Source organism: Grampus griseus (assembly GCF_964374135.1).
Source record: "Grampus griseus genome assembly, chromosome: 5".
In the NCBI taxonomy this organism is placed as follows: domain Eukaryota; kingdom Metazoa; phylum Chordata; class Mammalia; order Artiodactyla; family Delphinidae; genus Grampus; species Grampus griseus.
In genome coordinates, this window is record NC_138998.1 from 13,432,149 (window position 1) to 13,454,148 (window position 22,000).

General features: G+C 40.3%; 1 protein-coding gene across 5 annotated transcripts in view; it reads right to left on the reverse strand.

Moving 5' to 3' along the window:
- Positions 1-22,000, reverse strand: part of MME (membrane metalloendopeptidase) — a 90,364-nt gene that overhangs the window by 56,921 nt on the left and 11,443 nt on the right. For all 5 annotated transcript variants that reach the window (XR_014296746.1, XM_082654360.1, XM_082654361.1 and 2 more), the window contains exon 4: positions 919-1,080. Coding sequence is in view for 4 of the 5 variants with exons in the window: in XM_082654360.1 (XP_082510486.1) it covers positions 919-1,080 (162 nt within the window). In the remaining variant the exon portion in view is untranslated. The remainder of the gene's footprint in view (positions 1-918; positions 1,081-22,000) is intronic.

Genomic DNA, 22,000 nt, shown 5'->3' on the forward strand with positions numbered 1-22,000 from the left:
AATTGCTTATTTGCAGCTGCAATTAACATTTTCAATGCAGGTTTGGTAAAAAAAAAAACTTTTGTACATATGTTCACACATCTCCCATTCCAAAACCCTATAGGAAAAACCAAACCCCTTACACCAGATCATTATTCCTGGTGCAGAACTGAGAGTTAGTTTCATCACCCAGCTTAGTTTTGTGTGTGTGTGTGTGTGTGTGTGTGTGTGTGTGAACAGTGATGTTCCATAGAGAAGTTACTTTTTTGAAATGGACATTAAAAAGAAAACAAATACTACAGAGGAATTTGGAATTTAATGTGATAGTCTTCTTGATGGTTTGAAAATAACTATCTTTGTGTGATAGTACTGTCCATGCTCCAGATGAAATGAATGTACTGTTCTTCTTGTTTGGATATTAGAAAATAGCGAATTTTTTTTTTTTTTTTTTTTTACAAAGTAACTTCTAAAAGAGGAGAACAGAGAATGGAGGATAGCAAAGGACTAGACACTGCTTTCTCAACTTCCCAGGGAGAGTGTCTTAACTGGGTTAGAACAGATATACCTACTCTGGGAAGGCAAATCTCAGTAACATCTCACAGTGACCTCAACACAGGGCCAGGGTAGAAAGAACATGCAGGTGGTGTTTACTGGCAATAATTTAATTTCTTCTGTAAAATGGCATAAAGGTCCCATCTCCAGGGATAATAGAGCTTTATCGTGTGTACCTACAAATGAAAGCAGGAATGCTAAGAGATACCAACATACCCATTTCAGCGTCTACCACCCTCAGAGTGACTCAGCGGTGGTCCACAAACCTTGGAGGGATTATCGACTTTAGTCTTTTGCGATACTCCCTGTAATCGCTAAGAGCTGTATCTTAAGAAATGGATATATTAAGAGTGAAATCTTTGATGCATAGACACAAACTCCACTAACCTTTCAAAATGACTTCTAATTCATCCCTTAGAATGTCAAAGTTACTGTAACGGGAGCTGGTCTCGGGAATGACGTTGCGTTTCAACCAGCCTCCGCAGGCGTATTTGAAAAAGTCTGTACAAGGCTCAGCAGTGGCATCCATGTTCTGGATCAGTCGAGCGGCTGAAAGACCAGAGAAAGGATAAGATAAAATGAAGGGTGTATTTTTGTAAGTTTGGAAGGGGAAAAAAGAGACACATTGCTTCTGTATGATCTAGTCAACCAGACTGATGCTCCTCTTTTTACTTGTGTAACCGTGGATTCAGGTAGAATGACGAATATTATCTGTGTATAGTCCTCCTTCCTTTACTGTAGTTGGTTGGTTTTATTCTTGAGAGGTCTGGGTCCTCCTATCCTATATCTCACCCCCTCCTTTAAATAACTGAGCTTCTTGCTAGTTCCTATGTCAGATGAAAAAATGAATGCAGGGCTTCCCTGGTGGCGCAGTGGTTGAGAGTCCGCCTGCCGATGCAGGGGACACGGGTTCGTGCCCCGGTCCGGGAAGATCCCACATGCCGCGGAGCGGCTGGGCCCGTGAGCCATGGCCGCTGAGCCTGCGCGTCCAGAGCCTGTGCTCCGCAACGGGAGAGACCACAACAGAGAGAGGCCCGCGTACCGCAAAAAAAAAAAAAAAAAAAATGAATAAAGGTCTGCCTTAGCCGTCCTGGGCCTGGAGTCACTCTTCACTCTGATAACTTGGGCTGCTGACTCCGCTCTTCAAGGTGCTGTGACCTTTGAATGTCTAGGAGGCTGGCTCCAAGGCATGTGGGATTGTTAATGGATTTTATCGTTTTAGTAAAGATCTGAAGCTACAGTGATTGCTTCTTGTACTTCGCTTACAAAATTTTTGCAATTCAAATTTGATATCCGCTCTGCATTTGTCTATGTAGAGTCTGTCATTATAAGAGTAGCTGTAAGCTTGTTAGTTTTTCTTATGTCCACTATTTTATCTTTGAGATTTATGACGAAAGTGCAAATCAACCAACACTGAGTATTTACAGTGTGCAAAACACTGACTGTGGTGGGTGTGGCAATTGACAGAAAGATGTATAAAATCTTCATAAAGTATTACCACTGAACAGAAGAATATTACGCACAGGAGGCTCAATGCCCACAACTTCTACACCTGGAATAGTGAGGAAACCCTTCCACTGCCCTCCCCTCGTTCTTTCTCATACAAGTGGAACTGTTTCGCAAGGAAAACAAAAGAGCAATTGAGAATTCATCTGCATCAAGAGAGTATAAATTCTCAAGTGAGCTTCTGAAAATACTTCACTTTCTGAATAAATAAGTTAATTAAACACTTTTAAGAATTGCTGAGCTCTGTGGAATTTTCCAACTTGGAATGGTAAATCTGTCTTTCAGCTGAGCCTCGAGCCCCCGCTTCTGGACACGTTTGAAAGCTGTCATCTCAGGTTCCATCTCTTTAAGACTAAACTCTCTGGGCTGCCTCCAAACCAGTCCTCTCTGGACGTTTATACTTTGGTCTACAGCACAATCGTTATCACAGCCTTCGGTGTTTGAAATCTCGAGTAAAATTCTGTATTTCTTGCTCTCCCTTGGGCTTATCAGTAACTCTTTTGCCTCTTTTCTATACTCTTTAGATGATCAGTTTTACATCTTCATCCCTTTTGACCAGAACTCATCTAACTACTCCTCTTGCTAGTATTGTCTCCCTACTTTTATACATATGTCGAGCATCGTTCACAGATTAAACTTCACCAAATACCCTTTTGCTCTGGCCACTCCCTTGCTCAAAAATGTCAGTGGCTTGACGTTGCCCAGGTTAAATTACAAACTCTTTAACTTGGCTAATCAAAAGTCTCTACCTTCTCTTTTTTTTTCCTCTCTGAGTTTTCATACAAACTCTGCTCCAGCCAGATGGGCTAACTCCACGTGCCACAAACACTCCTGTGCTTCTCTACCTCATGCCTTTGTTTCTCTCCCCCTCACCCCACCCTTTTAACTCCTCCTCCGATTCTTTCCAAATTCTACCCACTATTCAAGGTTCATCTTATGTCCCATCTCTTCCTGAAGCTCCCATGACTCCAAACTTTAGGGAAAACTTCTTTCTCTGAACTCCTGAGAGCTCACTGCCTCACTCAGTCTTAAAGAGGCTTTAGATGAGGCTACTTTGAATTTCTCAGGTGAATACCTACGGTGTCTTCCTAACCATTCTGTTGATGATCTTAACCTCTTTGTAATCCCATCACCTAGCACTTCAGTAAAAGTCATGCAGTTAAGTTTATGTGTGATGACATTACTGAATCATCAGTGAGCCTCTTCTTCCCTCCTCCTACACGCCCCCCTCCCCAGCTCCTGCAGGTCAGACCAGCTCTCATTTCACAGCCTCCAGAGTCCATCCATCCTTCCAGGTCCCAGTTTCTATTCTTTCTTGGGCCCTTCTCTCTCAGGCTCTATTCATGCCCTTTCAACCAAACTATGGCCCCGGGTCTCTCCCCACCCCATTCATCCTGTGTGTCAGTCAGATTCACATTGTCCTGTCATTTCAGTACGCTATTTTCCACTTCCAAGTTTTCAGTATAATCCTCTTGCATTCATAATAAAATCCAGAGTCACAGCACATTCTAACTATGAACTATAGTTCTGAACTATTCTACTTCACTATACCTAGTGAAGCTTCTTTCACTACTTTCTAACATGAGCCATCTGCCCCAATTTAATGAATGTATTCATTTTCTGCTATGAAACACCTTACAGTTCTCTGCTTCTGTAACTTTGACCATAATTCAGGTATATTCAAGGCCCAGTTCAAATTCTCCTTCTTCATGAAGGATCGTCCTTACAAAGCCCATATCGGCTGACATCACATTCATTTTTTTGTTGGAAAATCCATTGTCTCTTCACCGGGACTGTGGTTCCAGTAAAGGAGGAGATACATTTTCCAGTTTTCTCTCAGGGCCTAACGTTGTGCTCAGTAAAGACTTGTCAGTAAAATTTCTAACTTGAAACCTCAAGTAAAGAGTAAGAAATTGACCTTAAAAAGGTAGAGAGAAAATGCAAATCCCTTGCACTTTGAAGGAAATGAAGATTAGATGACAGGGGAAGTAAAAATAAAGACCCTAAAGAACAGAAGATTATCGTGTAGAGTGAAAAACCAGAAAATTGGAGCCTGAAAGAACTGCTACCTAAAGACATTCTAAGCACACATTTTTAGCAATTTTATATAACTCTTGTCTTTTAACATACTTTTAAAAATGTAAGCTGAATGTTGTAAAGGCAACTGCCATTTTGGGAGCACTTCTATTTTCCTCTCTTCTCTGAGGAAATGGATGGTTTATGTCCTAACACCACAAAGAGCCAAAAACTCCTATTTGGGAGAGCAGCAAACAAGTAACGAGCAAGTAGAACAAACAGGGAGAGGAATGAACAAGTCTCACTGCCTCTCTGGAAGTACCACCTGCCTTGCCTGAAAAGGACGAGCAGTGGCTGCAGTTCCATGCTCATGAGCGCAAATCCACTGCCACGTTCTTGCAGCCCTACTTCCCACATCTCCCATAATGGAAAAAGTTGATCCTTTCCCTCTTAGGTTGAATTGCTCACTTGATACCCAGTTACACTACTTACATCTGGACAACAAACCAAAGAAGCAGCATTCAAGCAATTTGTGAGGGATGTGAAGACAAGAGAGGGAGAGGCAGGTCTGCCAACCCCTTCTATGCCACTTTGACCAGAGAGCTCATCTGAGCACAGGCGCTTCCAATCACTTCAAAGAGAGCTCTGCTCTGATGAATATTTTGGGGCCATGGGCCAAGGCAAGTCATGGGCTAGCACTTTTATGCTGGGGCCTTGATCAACCTTCCTTTAATCTCTTATCATGGGTTTGATTCTCGTTTTGCACCTTATCCTCTGGACCCCCTCTGTGCTGACTTTTCTTTGAAGTTGGCGGTAGACTCATGGGTAGACGGGCCATAGGAAACAGACGCACCACTGTCAAACTGGTTAAAATTGTTTTTATATTTTGCACGTTGAATTACTCAACCTCTCCACATAGACACACCTGGGCTCTTCAGATGTTTCCTTATCTGTGGGTTTCTGACATCTGAGTAAACAAATGTGGTTTAAAAACAAATAAAATTATTTCACCTTAGTAAGCAGACATAAAAAATGATGTAGTAAAGGCCAATGTATTGGCGTGGAATGCTGTTGACCAGATGTTTATAAAGTGAAAGAAAGTGTATATTACGATTTTTGAAAATCTGTATAGACAAAGAAAGTCTAAAAGGCCTTTACAGCAGTTATATCTGGGTGGAGGGATTATGAGTGTGTTTAATTTTGTTTTATTTGCTTATCATTATTTTCCAATTTGTATTAGGTGAACATGTGTTGCTTTTGCAGTAAGAAAAAGGTTTGTTTTTAATTCAAGAAAATAGTCACATAAAGACAAGAAAAGTAATCTATTAGTAATGAGCTTACTTCTTATGAATGACAATTCTGAATGTTCTACGCTGATAATAAGTGGCACATCATTTTTTTCCCAACTAATCTTCTTGTAACATTTCCCCAACTTATTTGATCATAGGAATTTAAAAACAAGCTCAACTACCATCTGGGATGTTATTAATTACTGTATTCATTACCAGGGTCTATTGTGAGGGTATGGATTAGGACATGCTGTATAAGCTGAGAAAGTGTTTGGAGTGCTTAAATCAGGCAGACTTGTTTTGAATCCCTGAGCTTTCCCACTTCTTTGTTGTACGAGAATAAGTAGTTTCCCCAAGATCAAGCAGCTAGTAAATGATGGAAACCCAGGACTTGCACTTAGGTGTGCGTGGCTCCAAGCTCACCCTCTCCCCTCCACACTTTGGCTACATTAGGTGGGAGTGTGTGAGAAGCAGTGAGCATGCTCCATTGCTTTCTCCTCCTCCACTCTTTCCCAATTAGCCTTTATTCTCCCCTTGCCACGCCCCCTTCTTTACTTTGTCTGCTCCCTGCCTTTCTGTCGCCACAGCGTCCCTCCCTCCTCAGTGTCAGCCTTATCACCAGCAACTAGTGCTGAGTCCACGGAAGAAGAAAGCATCAGAATTTGGAGTCTGTAGTGGCCGGGAAGAAAGGGTAAAAAACAGATGAATTCTTCACAGTGGGGCAAACAGACAGGAAAGTGGCATGGAGGCGTTTCGTACTCAAAGGCACACCCCGAAGTGCATCTTCTTGAGGTGGACACGTAGCAGGGTTCTTGCCTAACCTTCCTCTGGATAGAACAGGATGGATGATGGAGGGTGAAAATTCTCAGTGATATGTTGTACAGCAGTATTTTTCAACCCTGGCTAACCATGTGAATCACCTTAGAAGCCTTTAAACATACAGATGCCAAGGATAGATCCCTGATCACTTAAATCAGAATCTTTGAGGTGGTCTAGGCATTTTTTAAGGCTTCCTCAGTGATTCTAATGTCCATCCAGGGGAGAACTATCAGATTAGACAATAGAGAAACACGGAAAATGAAAACAGGGGAATCTAATATCAGGAAGTAAAGACGGTCCCATACTTAGATGAATCAGGCCTATTTCTTCTTGCCTTTCCAGTCTGTAAGTACAAATGGGCCCATGTCATGACAACCCATATTTCTAAGTACAATTGTCCCTTCTGAGTCCCTGGCACAGGATGGCAGGGAGCCACACGTGTGTCTCCTGTACAAGTCCACTCTCCTCAGGTCTCCACTCTCTATACTGGCTTTACCTCTACTACCTCCTGCCCCAGACCCCATCCATAACCTCTGGGGTTGGAGCCCTGTGATACAGGGAGAATGCCTCTCTTCCATCATCATTGTCCTAGAGGAGTTCCCAGGAGGGTTCATGGTGCCTCCAGGTGAAGAGCTCTCTTAGATTTTATCTCCATACCTCCCTCTCCCAAGAACCACAAGGACCAATGGGCCTGGTTTGGGGGAAGACTGCAACAGCAAAAGCTGAACTATATTCAGAATCACTTCTCTGATGGGAAAGGCTTTATTCAAGGGACATTTTTGTTGAGCTTGACTTTTTATTCCTCTGAGATGAGCTCTCTCTATCTTAGGAGGCTCCTGGCCCTCTCAGGCAACAGACCAGAGACACAACCACTCTACTCATTGCCAGACATGATTAGACATGGCAGAATTCCAGATACACTGGAAACCTGCTACATGTCTACCTCAAGAAGGGGCAATCCTTGGCCTGTCTTTGAATGCCAATGGCTTCCAATGTCACATGATCCCCCTTTCTTATCTATATGCCATGCTTTCCAACAGCATCAATAGCTTGCTAACTGAAAATAGAATTTTAGGCACTATACACAAGAAATATTTCTATGTTGATACATGTACATTCCACAGAGGCTACTTTTCTGGTGCTGTGTGTGTGAATGTTCATGTGTGTTTTAAAGAGATTTCTGCATGTGTCAAGTAATCCTGGGGAAACTCTCAGTAAAATAATGAAAATCTCAAATAAATATGATTGCCACAAGCAGCAAATGAATAAAGTGGATAGCATGAACCTCTCTGCTCGCACTTAATTGTGGGTTTAAGTTTATTTAACGTGGATCCCTACTTAGTAGATCACTGATGCTTTCCCATGCGAATGGATTAACAGGAATTATGAATAGGGCTGCTTCTCGTTATTTGATGGGTTTTGTTCTAAAGTCAACACTAACATTGAATTAACAAATACTGAATCATTGACCTTTGGAAAATAGTGTTAGGTTCCTATGAGCCTCTGATCACACAGTATTTTCATCAACTGATCAATACATAATCTTGTTTTATGTCTGTTTCTGTTTAATTTCTGATTTAATATATATCATTGATTCATTAACATTGAAGTCACAGCCAATAGCACTACAACTCATACCTGAATGAAGCTTATTCAACACATGTCTTTTCTCTGTAAGGCACATCACAGCCTTCTTGCACTTAGGAACACTAGACAGCACTGCAGCTCTAGGCTTGGGGGCCATTTTAAACAGTTAAATCACTAACAAAAAGCACAGAATATGTGAAAAACGTGGCACTAAATAGACTGAGAGAAGGACCCTTGTTTACAGTCTCCTTGTTGGACCTCAGCTGGGTACATGTGTGCAGAGTGATGGAAATCTTTCATCAATCTGTGTATGTCTGTAAATGACCTCGAAAGCACCGTGAGTATTGATTTGGGGGTAACAAATAAATTTTAGCCAGTAGGCGAATTAGCAAATAGGAAATCTGTAAATGATTAGGATTGACTACACTTTTGTCCATTTTTTCTTTGAGGCTTTTAAAAAATATCCAGGAAAATGTGCACAAGAAGCAACAATATTAAGTGGGAATGGTTTCAAATCACTTCTTTCTCAATTACTACTGTATTTTTCAAAAAGTCCTGGCCACTATATATTTTGGTGTTGAACATTTTAAATAGGCCAGGCATCTATTTATAACATATATGCCACATATCTGGCTTGGTGGCAAAATTTCTTCACTGATGGTTCTTGCCCTGCATAAGTAAGGTTTAAGGAAGCCTTTATGAGCAAAACTGTTTTCAGCTCTGTTCTCTCCCAATCGGACTACGCCCTTGGTTTTTTGCTCCCAAAACATTTTCACACAACATTTTCATTTTGGTATCTTAAAAATCACTGTAATCATCAGCCTGGCTTATGACTGCTATGGAAGTGTCCAGAAGAGGTCAGAGAAATGCTGGGGCACCCAGGAGCAAATGCTCCTGTGAAGGCCTTAGGACATTCATTTCTGACCCAAACTCCTATCCTAAATGTTTGCTTTACTAATAGATACCAAGCTTGATATTACTTACTAGGCAATTTTTGACAATTTAAAAATCTCCTTTGACAACATTCTGAAAGTACTGCTGACCTCATTCCCCTGCTGCCACCCTCCTCCCACCATCCCCTGACCAAAATTAAGGCAGAGTCAGAACGCTTTGAAAGAACACAAGGAAAATGCAATGTAATCACAATGGGTCACAAAGGACTCCATTCAGAAGGCAACGATGTGGAAACTAGAATCTGGGGGACCATTCCTAAATAGAAAATGACTGAATATTAGCAAGCACACCAACTAATACTAATAAAACCAAACAGTTTTCATTACAAACATTCTGGATTCTTGCAAAATCCAATCCTCCCTTTTAAATGAAATCCCTGTTTCAAATTGCTTTTGTGATATCTTGGTTGAAGAAAGGTTGGGGGGAAGAATGGGAGGGAACACCCGATGCTGGATGTAATCAGGACTGCTAGTTAATCATTTAGTCAAACACTCCCTGTCAGCCACTGGGTAAGTTCCAGTTAAGCCAAGGTCAAGTCTTGCACTAGTCCAATTGGTCAGCACCAAGAAAAGTCATCTCTATATAACTGTGCAGAAATTATCTGTGTATTTACACAGGTAGATTTGAGGGAAGTTCCAAGATAGTGAATGTTTTCTGTAGAGCTGCAATTCTCAGGAAAGGAGACCTATTTTTTGTGTTTTAGCTTGAGGAGTAGTTTATAATTGTATTTCATGTACACATGTGACCAATTTACCTTGAACGCATAGGCACAAACGCACACTCACACCCACATACACACAGGCACAAGCTATACATAGTTAACCTGGAATCCAGTTGCTATCAGATTTACAGATAAACTCACTGTCAGATTTATAGGCAAAATGTAAACTATAGGATTTTCATTAGGTTTCAGCCAAAGATGCTTATGTAATAATAATAATAACAAGTCAATGTTTGACCTGTGTCAGGCGCCAAGTGCTTACTTCACGCGAGTCAATTTTCTAAATTCCTTGACTTTGTTCATCATTTAAACTGTATATGGTAACAATATTTTTGTCCCCACTTTCTAGCTATAGAAATTGGTGGTAAGGAATCTGTATCCACAGTCACACAGTTGGTAAGTAGCAAAACTGAAGTTTATCCTCAAGCAGTCTGGTGGCCAAAGCCTAGGCTCTTAACTATGATGTTAAACTGCTTCTCTGGTTTTGATTATATTTCTTCCTTATGATATCTTCCCATTGCTCTATAAATAGGACATGTTACCTCTGTTTTAAGGAAACCTAGGCATAGAGTGGTTACATGCCCAAAGCCACCAATATGACTTTAGATAGAGCCTAGGTCTAATTTGAAACTGATGTTTTTCTACAGTATCATCCTTCTGTAACTCCAAATAGCATTAAAAAAATTTTGGAAGCTCCACAGAGAGAGAATCCAAATTAAATTATGTAGCAATCACTGTCTTTCTGATGCCCAATTAAGATTTTATTGCTCCATAACATGAGCATAGCTACATAAACTTTTTCACCTCATCTGACACTAGATTTTTAGAACTTGTTGAGATAATTACAGAAATCTCAAGTCTAATGGACCTACAGTAATAATCTTTAGTTGGCTCTCCCCAAATTAGTGAAATTCTTCAGCCTTATCTCATAGCCCATTTAAATGAATGGCTCACAGCCAAGAAAGGACATTCAATAATTTTCCAGTAGGGATTCCTCCAAAATTGACAACCAAAAACATTCTGTGAACAAATGGAAGCCCTGAAACTGTGTTACAGTTAAGTTAAAGTGTCGTAAGTCTAAAAATAAATTTTCTTTTTCAAGTCCAATTTGCATTTTAAATCCAAAAAGAGTCTTTGCTGGCAAAAAGCTATTAGAGATTATACTGCAATTTAAATACAATATATCACTTAAAATAAGTTATCAAGGCTGTGTGTTGATTATAATGTTAATGAATAATAATGTTCCTTTTTTAAGGAAAGATATAGAAGGTTATGAAAAGGCTACACTGTTCCCTAAGTAACTCTCATCAGTTAGATCCCAAGCTTCCTGGACACTGGTGGATGTTTCTGAAGAGGAAGCAATGAAATTACATACCCATGTTTCTCCCATTTAAACATTTTGCAATTTTGGATCACACTGTTGAACAGAAATGATCAGTCCAACTTCAGTAATATGTAATTACTGAGAGTAACTCAAAACATTCTGCCTTTGCATCAATTTTGGTTAGGGCGTGGTACAAAAAGATCATAGCAAAAGGATTAGCTGGGTCACTGGTGCTGTAGAATGCTACCTCAAACGAAGTCAAAATTGTAAAAACAAAAAAAAACTCTTCTCCAGTGGGCACTATGAAATTTAGTATGTATTAACAAACTAGGCATTTAGTTGACACAAGGTGGTATTAGGCTCCACATGTTTATATTTTTTTAATGAATATGTATCTCTGTTCTATTATAGAAGACCCAGAGGGTTATGCTAAATCATTTGTCTTCTCCAAAAAGATTTTTTTCCCTGTGGACCATGAAAAGACTCTGAAACTTTTCATTTCATTTCAACAACTATTTTTGAGTACCCCTACATGTCTGACACTATTGGGATCTGAATATATGTCATGGCGAATAAACAGATATAATCCCTGCCCTCACAGAATTTGCAGGTCTTCCTCTGACACAAGACTGTTTCTTTTATGATGCATATGAACTCCTATAGTGTAACTATATCTAGAAATGAAGGGTTGTTATGCTCTGTTCTCATTTCCAATTCCTGAACTTATGTAGTATTCAGTTGACAAGTAAAGCTCCTATTTTATGTAACTTAGAGGTAAGGAGTCACTTGCAGTGTGCATCTATAAATAAGCTTATTATGCGTGTATGTGTGAGCTGACCAGGAGTCTGAATGAGCGTACTATGAGTGAAGCAACCTGGGATAGAGGAACCTTCGAGGACAATGGTCAAAACCCAGCAGCACTTAGCCAAACAGAGACACTCAAGGGAAGGCGAGCACAGGGCCTCATTAAAGGAGAGCAGAGATGAGTTACTGAGAAGGAAGAAGCTCTGAGAGAACTGGAATTGGAAAAGAAAGCGTAGACTAATGGAGATTTTGGTCGCAAGGAGCTGGAAATGCTTACCTGAGTGGGAGATTAGTTGAAAAATCTCCCTGAAACAGGAAAATAGTGGGAAAGAGAAATGCATACAGAAACTGTTTCCTTGTTGACCCAGTTCTAGCTTAGGAGGGTAGAATTAACTAGGTAAATTAAACAACCAAGGAAGAGAGTAATTGACTTTACTGCTAGCAAAGGAGATAGATCAGACAGAGAAGAGTTTGAGAGGGAGATACAGAACTGAGAAATCTAATTTACGTATGTGAGACAAAGCCCGAATGAGACCACTTCTTGCTGCTGTATTTGTGTATCAGGTGCCCTAACAAACACCTTGCCTAGACAACATTGGTTTTGTGACCAAGATAAGGAACCTGACAGAATAAATATAAAAAATAAATTAAATATTCATTTATGCAACCAATATTTATTGACAACTTACTATGTGCCATGCACCTTGCTAGCTGCTGGAAACAGAGTGATAAGTAAGATAGAAATAGTTATTACAGGGGCAAAACTAGACATTGCACAACTAACTACAAGTGAGACGTGAGTCATGGGTAAGCATACAGGATGTGCTGGGAGCGAAAGAGTTAGCTAGGCAAAGATGGAAGAGGGAAGCCATTTCATTCCTTCATTCATTCAACAGATATGTGAGTCAGGAACAGAGTTGTGGTCCAGGCAGAGAAGGTGAGTGACAGCCTTGATAAAAGAGGCAACCGAAAGGGGACTGGAGTGTAGAGCGGCTCTCTGTGAGTGTGGAAAGATAGGCCATTCTCAGAAGGAAGGACACAGGATAGATAAAGAATGAAGAGCTAGATCCCCAGGGCCTCAGAATCCCAGGAGGAACCCTACCTGTCTTTGATTGGTGGAAAGAGACCTGTGGGAACTAATAGTCAGGGGCTTGGCCTTTGTCACCCTGTCCAGTTTAGGAAAGAGATCTGATCATGGGAAGAAAGATTTACTCTTGCTGAGCTTGCAGGAAACAGCCAGCCTTGTCCTAGAAGTCCTTATCTTGGGCATCTAATAGAAGCGGGTCCTTTCATCCTCAATCTATCTGTATGGCTGGTCAAAAAGTTCCAAATCATCTCTTCAACACATGCCCTTGCCAAGTCAACTTAGGCTTTCAGGAGCCCTAGTTTGGACAAGGTGTCCCCATGAATCTAGACAGAGTTCTCGTGGATTGCAGATGTTAAGCTGCGGGACGACCTCTTCTGTAAGGTTCATACATCATGGCATCATTCGTATGACTGTATGGCTAGGTGAGAGATGGAGCCTTAGACCATCAACCATGAAATAAGTTATCAGTATGAGATGTGCAGTTTCTAAGAAATAACTCAAAGTATATTACCAGGTAATCCGCAGAATATAAAAACAATGATAATTATAGGTACACCCTCTACCCACAGCAACGATTCTAATTCCAACACCTTGCACAATGACTAGTTCATAACAGACACTCCAAAAGAATCCTTCATTCTCAGTTAAGTCTTCTGTTAGGAAATTATCACCACCTGTTATTTAAAAGCCATACTTTTACTTTATCAGATCTTAAAATATTTTGATACTGGTTTCTTATGCCTGTTACTACACTCGAATAAAAATGGCTTTTATTGTTCATTTAAAGTCGGATAGGCAGTATCTGAAAAATTTTGAACTTTCAACACTTAATTAGATTTTCTTATATTTAAATAAAACAAGACAAAGAACTGATTCCTCCCTCCTTAAGTTTTTAAAATTAATAGGTGTGGTTGGCTGATGGTTGAGGGAAAAGCCGGATCCTTGGCTTTCTGTGTTGGCATATAACATTAGTGAGCTGTTTCTTCCTCAGCAAATGAAGAAACATTTTTCTTCCATATAAAATGTGTGTCATGTACATAAACTGGGCTCAGGTAGAAGCAGTCTGAGCCAATCCAGTGAGACTGAATCTTATTTTAGATAGACCACAAGGAATCAGCAACAGAGGAAGTTCCTGGCTAAGAGCAATGGAGAGAAGCTACACAGGGACAAGGAACTGCAGGCAGCTGTGACAAGGGGGCTGTACCCAGCAGACAGTGTGGTGATCCAAGAAAGTTCTTCAGGCAAAAGGCAATGAGGTTAAGAATTAAGCTGGGTTTCAGTCCCAGAAGATGGGGAAGAAAAAGCAGAAACTCAATTTCCATAGCTAGGGAATGAGCCAGAAGTGAGGTCCCAGGGGACAAGGTAGGAACCCACTCACTACAGCTGGGGTCAGAGGCAGCTCACCAGACGTGAGACTGACTGGAGATGGAACCAGAGTCGCTGACCTTGTTCTTAGTAAGGGCCTGGGCCTGCAAAGGGGCTGATCCTGCAACAAGGGCCTTCATGGAACTCAACCAGTTCGTCAGCTTTGCAAATCCTCCCACTTCTTTTCTTTGTTTTAATTTTATTACATAGTTGTTGAAATACATCATGTAAAGTTGCATAGTATCTATAGCTGCTAACTTATATTCTCTTTTAAAGATTCATATTTGCATGGATACGAGTTTAAGGGGACTTTCAAGGTTTCACTTGTGCCATTTCTTCTCAACACATTGTCATTTCCTTGTTACAGAATATTATATACACCGGGCTTTGAGAAATATTCTGTTCAGTTAATGACTTTTCATATATTGCTTTTTTATTTGATTCACTTAAATATAATTAAATTATTTCTCTGAACAAATACAATTGTTAATACTTTGTTTCTTGGCTTCTAAGTTAGTGAAATCATTGATTGCTATATACATGTGTTCAGGGATAATGAATTCATTTTGGCTTCAGACTGGCAGAGGTATCAGAAACATCCTAATTTCACTCAATTAATTTCATTATACCAGAAGATTAAGCCCCTAGATTTTACAAAAACTTTCTTTTCTGGAAGTATTTTTAAATAACTACTAGATCCTCAAGCACATCTTATTACAAGTCTTTAATGATTTGGGAGTTCTTTCAATAAGAATTTCTTTGAAGTTCAAGAAAGCCTTGATTAACAAAGGGAACTACTTAAAAGATATGGCCTAAGCCATCTTCACCATTTTATAGTTGGCTTGCTTGTTTTTGCTTTAAGCATCAAGCACAAAGGAACAGATGCACTGCTGGCTACTGGTTACCTGCTAATTGATTTCAGTTTGACTTCCTAATCCTTTAGTCTGTGCTGTGGACCAAACCTCTCTTTATTAGTTTCAAGCTAAGGTACCTACTGTCAAGACTTCTCTGGATTGAAAAGTATCTGAAATGTGATAGTTCCGTTTGGACTTTTTTGTTTCTTTTAATTTTGAAGGGAGATCGTGCCTCTGAAAAATGTTTAAACAAACATTTTGTTTTGAGATAAGAACTCACTGATTCACTTTGAGTTTTTATCTAAGCTGGTGAAAAAACAAATAAAAATGAATTCATGAGTAATTCGAATTCCATCAAACGGAGTTCCCGCACAACATGCCAGACAGGCAGCCCTCCAGTGTCTCCTTTCACCGGCTGCTGTTGATCCACTGGAGTGACATTATCACATATGACAACAAAGAAGTCGAAAACCCTACCCCGTGTGGACTAATTTCTAGATCGGGTGGCACATCCTATGATTCTAGAATCTGACTCTTGTCAGCAAACACTTCCCTCCATTCAGAAGGGTATCTCCTACAATCCTACCTCTAGAGAATGAAAGAAAGGGCTTTGGGTTGTATGAGGAAACAGGATTAGAAGAGCATTTCTAGAGTCATCTTGGGCAAGAAGGCATGATTTATTAAGCCCTGAGCCTACTCACGGATACTCCCTTCAGCTCTCTGATTTAAGGGAAACCCTCTCTCCTGAAGCTCTCTCTCCCTCAGCACTCTGCACACTGAAAAACAAAACCAGTCTTCTTCTATCACTCTATGCAGCCTCCAAATCATTCCTCTCCACTGTGTTTATTTAGGATTCTGCCAGCTGACCAGCCCCACCCACCTCATCTACTTTATCTCTGTCATCCGCTAACTTCCTAGACATTCATCTTTGTTTATTAAAGACTCAACACCTCGCTCTGTCTTCCCTTCCACAAATGTTCTACCATCTTCCCAAGTAACATCAGGGACTATGTGGACAATCTCTGCTACTCCCTGGCTTAAGAATTTCTTAACCTTAGAAACTCTCATGACCTTCACCTCCATTCCACATCTGTACCTGCATTTTCATGGTCCTAATGTTGTTAACACCAAGAAATATTCAACTTGAGTAACCTACACTTTGGCCTTCCCATCCTTAGAAGTTTTTTCATTTCTTTATTCCCTCTGCACCTGCTCTTCTACTTTCCTGAGAATTCTCACTTCATGCTCACTCTGTTCTTCCTTTGCCTTTCTTTCACCTTCTATCCAGCCTACATCCTGTGGTGTCATCATTTAAACCATCAACTCAGCAAAGTATTTCATTCCCTCGCCCCTGCACATGAGCCTACCCTGAATCTTCCCAGCTGCCTACCTTTTCCCTTCCAACTCTAGGCTAAGATATTTAAGAATGTTTTTTACAGATTTATTGATTGACTTCTTTATTGCAAGCTCCTTATGAGCAGGGACTTTGTGTTGTTCACTTCTGCATCTGCAGCAACTAGAACAGTACTCCATAAATATCTGTGGAAGATATTACCTGTGATGCTGGGAAAACCCCATAACTTCCTGGTTTAATGCCATTTCAAATTATGGCCTTCAGCTTCAACAGGGCCATCAATTCTGTGCACAGCCTTTCTACGTGGTCCTGCTTAGCCTTCCCTCCCACTCCATACACTGGCCCTTTCCAGCCTTCAATACCCTTACTTCCTCTTACACAGAGAAAACTGAAGTAACTGGATGAGCCACATGGCTTCCCATCCTTCTCAGCCTCTAACCGTACTTGCATGCACACTATCATCGCTGCTTTCCCCCTGGTAAGAGAGGAAGAGGGGGTCCTCCTCTGTTTAAGAGGGGTCCTGCCATCTTTTCTCTGGATATATCCTCTCTTACATCCCCAGGAACAAGATCCATCAACTTTCCCATCTTCAATGGAATCTTCAACCTCTTCCTTTCTGCCTTCATTTCTTGTCCTACTCAACCTCTCAGCTGCATTTAACTCCAGTGATCAGACTCTGATTTTGAACATACTCTCTAACTTTTGCTTCAGTGATTTTACACTTTACTGATTTTCCTTGTACCTCCCTGGCTCTTCCTCTTCAGTTTCTTTGAAAAAATCTCCATTCCTTCCTGGGAAATCTCAACCACCTCTCCCCTATGCTGATGACTCCTGAATCCTTATCTCCAACCTAGACTTCCCTGAACTACGCCACACAGAAGACTCACCAGTATCCCAAATCTACACTGTCTCAAAGGGAACTTTTCGCTGCATGGGCCCCAGCCTATTATCCAACCAGCTCTTCCTCTGTGTTCCCTGGCTCAGTGACCGGCAACACTTACCACCTAGTTTCTCACGCCAGAAACTTGAGTTACATTTCACTCCTTTTTCACAACCTCACATATTTACATAAACACTATGCCTTATAAATTCTACCTCCTAAATATTTCTCAAATCCATCTATTCTCTCCACCCTGTTACCATCAAATCCAGGCAACCCTTAGCTCTCATCCAGATTAAGTGCGCAGTAGCCCAATTCCTTGCCCAGAGTCATTCTTTAGGTACAGTCAGTGACCCTTCTCAACAATTCGGATCAAGTCATGTTTCACTGAAAACCCTTCCTTCTGTAACTTACCATTGCTATTACGAAGGCTCAAACACTTTACCACAGACTACAAGATTCAGTTTCTGCCTATCTCTTGTGCCAGCACTCAAACACCCTTCTCACCCCCACTCTCACATCCACATTCCTGCCCACTGTGACTCAGCCCTATAGCCATTCTTCCAGTTCTTTAACCTTGCTAAGCTCTCCCTCATACCCGGGACCTGGAAATAGTATTCCCTTGTGTGGGTAAATCTTTGTCTCCACTTCACCAAGTCTGTGCTAGCCAGCAGGCAAGCTTGAATATGTTCCACTTCTGCTTAAAATCCTTTAGATGCTCCCCATAACATATTTATTCATTTTCTACAGACTTGAAGAGGAATTATAACCCAGTGCATTTCACATTACACGCCAGCCATCATGAACCACTTGCAGATCCTACACTCACCCAGCCTTTGCATGCATCTTGCATCCAGCCTGTGCACATGCTGCCCTCTGCTCCACTGGCCTGGCAACCTCTGAGTGGCCTTCTGAACTAGCAGATGACATTTCCTCTTGCGAATGCTTTCCTGGCCCTGTTAGTTACAATCACTCTAGCTGCCAGTTTATAATGACTGATGTGGTTTAGGCGCCCTGTTCTCAGAATGACTGTAGCACTGCTTCTCTCTGCCTTAGCACTTACCCAAACCGTATGGTAATTTTGTTTATTGGTCTGTCATGCTGACCAGACTGTCACTTTCCTGACGACAGGGTTTATCTTAGTTCATACTCCCAGTGTCTAGAAAAGTGCTCAACATTTAGAAGGTGCATAATTAATGATTTTGAGAAATATAAAAAAATGACTGAATGAATAGATGAATGGATGAGGAAAGACATTGTTCTGAAGTCTCTATGAAAACATCTGTGCCCGCATTCTACTGGGGAAATTCAGGGGGACAGTCCAGGTTCAGCTTCTCCATTATTAGTAGAAAAACAGGCCTAGTGACCCTCTGCTCTGACTTAGTTTTTACTGAGCGGCACAGTCTGAAATCGCACCCGTTAAAGCAACCAGTTGGTTAACATATACCTTTTAAAAATGCAAATGTCCAGGGAATTCCTACATATCTTAAAGCAACCAGTTGGTTAACATATACCTTCTTTTACAAATGCAAATGTCCAGGGAATTCCTACATATCTTAATGTCAATTTATTTACTTAAATTCCTTTCCCCCAACACTTATCAGAGACCACTCCGCTGAAGGAATTGGAACTCTGTGTGTCAGAGAGGAGGGAGGTCTGGCATGGGTATATTCGAAAAGTTTCCCCAATTATCCTAATAAGCAGCCACAGTTGAGAATCACTAGTCTTCAGCGCTTTTCAAACTTTACTGTGCACTCTCCTCTCCTGGGGACTTTACTAAAAATGCAGCTGCAGATTCAAGAGGTCTGAGGTGGGGCCTGAGAATTTGCATTTTTGCAAGTTCCCAGCTGATGCTGATGGTACCGTGGACCACGCTTTGAATAACAAGAATCTAGTTATTCTCCTCTTACCACAGGCCTCTGGCTTATTTACTTTGAGGGGTTAATCACTGGGGAGGGAAGGGCTAACAGTGAATGTCTGCAAGGGTAAGCACAGAATAGCTACGTGTTCAAATCAAGTTGTGCTTGACTGGCTTTACAGAAAACAAACAAAAAAAAGCGTTTTGCTTTACAGGAAACATGGATCCAAGTGCCCATTTCTGATTGTGTTCATTTCACAGTTCATTCACAGGCTGAACTGTCACTCCCTGTGCTAACATAGAGCACAGTAGTCAAGGAAAATGTTAATAAGAGATGACATTTTTACCCGAGACTATCTAAAATGTACTTTCTCTCTCTCTCTCTCTCTCTCTCTCTCTCTCCCTCCCTCCACCCCTACCCTCTCTCTATTTTTGGCTACACCTTCCACTTAAAAAATATATTGACTGCTTTCTTTTGATTCTCACTAAATAGCTTTTTTTCCTCAATAAATAGCTTTAAGTAGCGCATCTGTTACTTTCATGAAAGAACACATTAAATGGGATATATCTGTGCATTATACCTGTGGTGCATCTCCTTGAAGGATGCATAACATGAAATAGGCTGTCATTAATCTTTGCTGTTTCTCTGTAAAATAAGACACTTTTAATTTCAATTTTGTAGGTAAGGAAAATGAAACGCGGAGGGCTAAACTGACTTAATTAAGATCGCATACTAACAACACAGGATGTGGCCTGAACTTACATCTTGGTTCTACCATGTTGTTGGCTTAGTGGAAAAAGAAGCTGTAATCTTTCAAAAGATTGTGCCTTAATTATTCGTAACACTTGCATCTCTTTGAAATAAAGTTTACTATTTAACAGCCTTGCTCCTGCACATATCTATTGTTGGAATTTATCTATATTCTAGTCATCTAATTATTAACCTACATTGTTCATAAAAGAATTCAAAGTGGCCTTACAGGGATACAGGAAATAAAATCAAATACATTAGCTGAGAAAGAAGGAGGAGGGCATGAATAATGCTAATGAATCAAATGTATACAAAGATTATAATTATAGGTTAAAAACAGATCTCTTGACACACTGGTAGTCAAGGTGAAAAGGGAAACACTTCATAGAACCCTTATGAAAAACCACAATTTCCCAGAAGTATGAGTGTCACCAGTATCCACTTTGTGGTAGACCCAGTATTCCGCCTTTGATTGACAGATGACAGGTCCACCTGGCCCTACCATACCACATATATCTCTCACTTGCTCTGAAAGTGAAACTCCAGCACATGGAAACAATGCTTCCAATGTCTAATTCCGAAATAACTTCAACTTCCTAGTTGATTTACAATTTCCACAGACTTTTCATCAATATAACACTAATACGATGAAATAATAGGTACTCACTCAAACTGAGAAGCTTAAGTTATTTAGTGATTTGGTAGGCACTGAAAACTACACATAATCACTTTGAATTGTGGAAATAGGAATCAACGGACTCAATACTTAATTACAATAACAAGCATAAGATCAAAACAGAAGATAATTACTTACAAATGGACACTGGAGAGATGGGAAAAAAGGGATAAGGGTGATTTTGTTGCTTTTTATCCGCATACCATAAGATTCACCCAAGGACTTTTAATACATTTATACAGCTGTGCAGTGATCACCACAATCCAATTTAGAAAAATTCCATCACGCCAAAAGGTTTCCTTTTGCCCATTTGCAGGAATCCCTGCTCCACTCCCAGGCCCTAGGCAATAGCTCTTCTACTTTCTGCCTCTACAGTTTTGCCTTTTCTGTAAATTCATATAAATGAAATTATATAATATGCAGGTTTTATTATTGTCTGACTTATTTTACTTCGTATAACATTCTTGAGGTTCCTTATTGTTGCATGTATCACAGTTTGCTCCTTTTTGCTGTTGTGTAGTATTCCCGTTTATACCCATACCATATTTTGTTTATTCACTTATTGAGGGGTATTTGGGTTGTTTCCATGTTTTGGCTACTATGAATAACGCTGTAATTTAAAAATCACATGAAATCCTTTTGAGGACATGTATTTTCATTTTTCTTAGGTAAATACCTAGGAGTGAAATTGTTGGGTTTATGGAAAGTGTACTTTTAATTTTCCACATAAACTGCCAAATGTTTTCCAAAATGGTTTTTATATATCGCACTGGGATGGACTGAAATATTTTACGTTCCCACCAGCTACGTATGATAGTTCTAATCTCCACATCCTCACCAACACGTGGTATTGTCTATCTTTTTTATTATAGCCCTTCTAGTGGGTATGGGGTGAGGGTGTTTTGAACAAAGAGAATTTATTCCAGTTTTCAATCAGTCAGAAATCGGCTCAAAACAACCACCCCCCACCCCAGAATTTCCTTTTCTGAATGATCTCAGAGAACAAAATTTTTCAAGATTCAAGGGCTTGTGTAACTTTCCCCTTACAGTCTTTTTAACTCTTTATTTTTCAATTTCCCTTTAAAAATCTATCAATATTATTAACTGGAGCTTCATATTATATCAAAGGCTTATTGGGAAGCACCTTACTACACCATGGATTTTGGTGAGCAGGACAAAGCAAGACCCTTCAACGGCAGAGGGGCCCTCCCATATTTCTCATTCTACAATGTTGAACATAAAGCTGGGGTCCTCACCCCACCCCCTGCAAGCTAGCGTTTATATCCACTCCTTTACTCACAGGTAATGTTCGCAGTTGTAAAATAAACCTTAAGATTCCAAATAAGCTTATCAGGCATTGCTAATTTTCTTTCCTTTTAACCACTTAGTCCAACTATACTATGTTTTCAATACCTTGACCTTGCACTAAAAAAAGATGGTGCACTACTGCTTAAAATCTACCCAGAAGGTTAAAAAAAAAAAAAAAAGTTACATATGTGTGTATTTATCACATCACATCACTGACTCCCTTTCTTGGAAAGGATGTGATTGACAGATGCTAATTTTGACTGGAGAATTTTTGAAGCAAGTATTGCTACACAATTGTCAGGAGAATGGTGTCAGG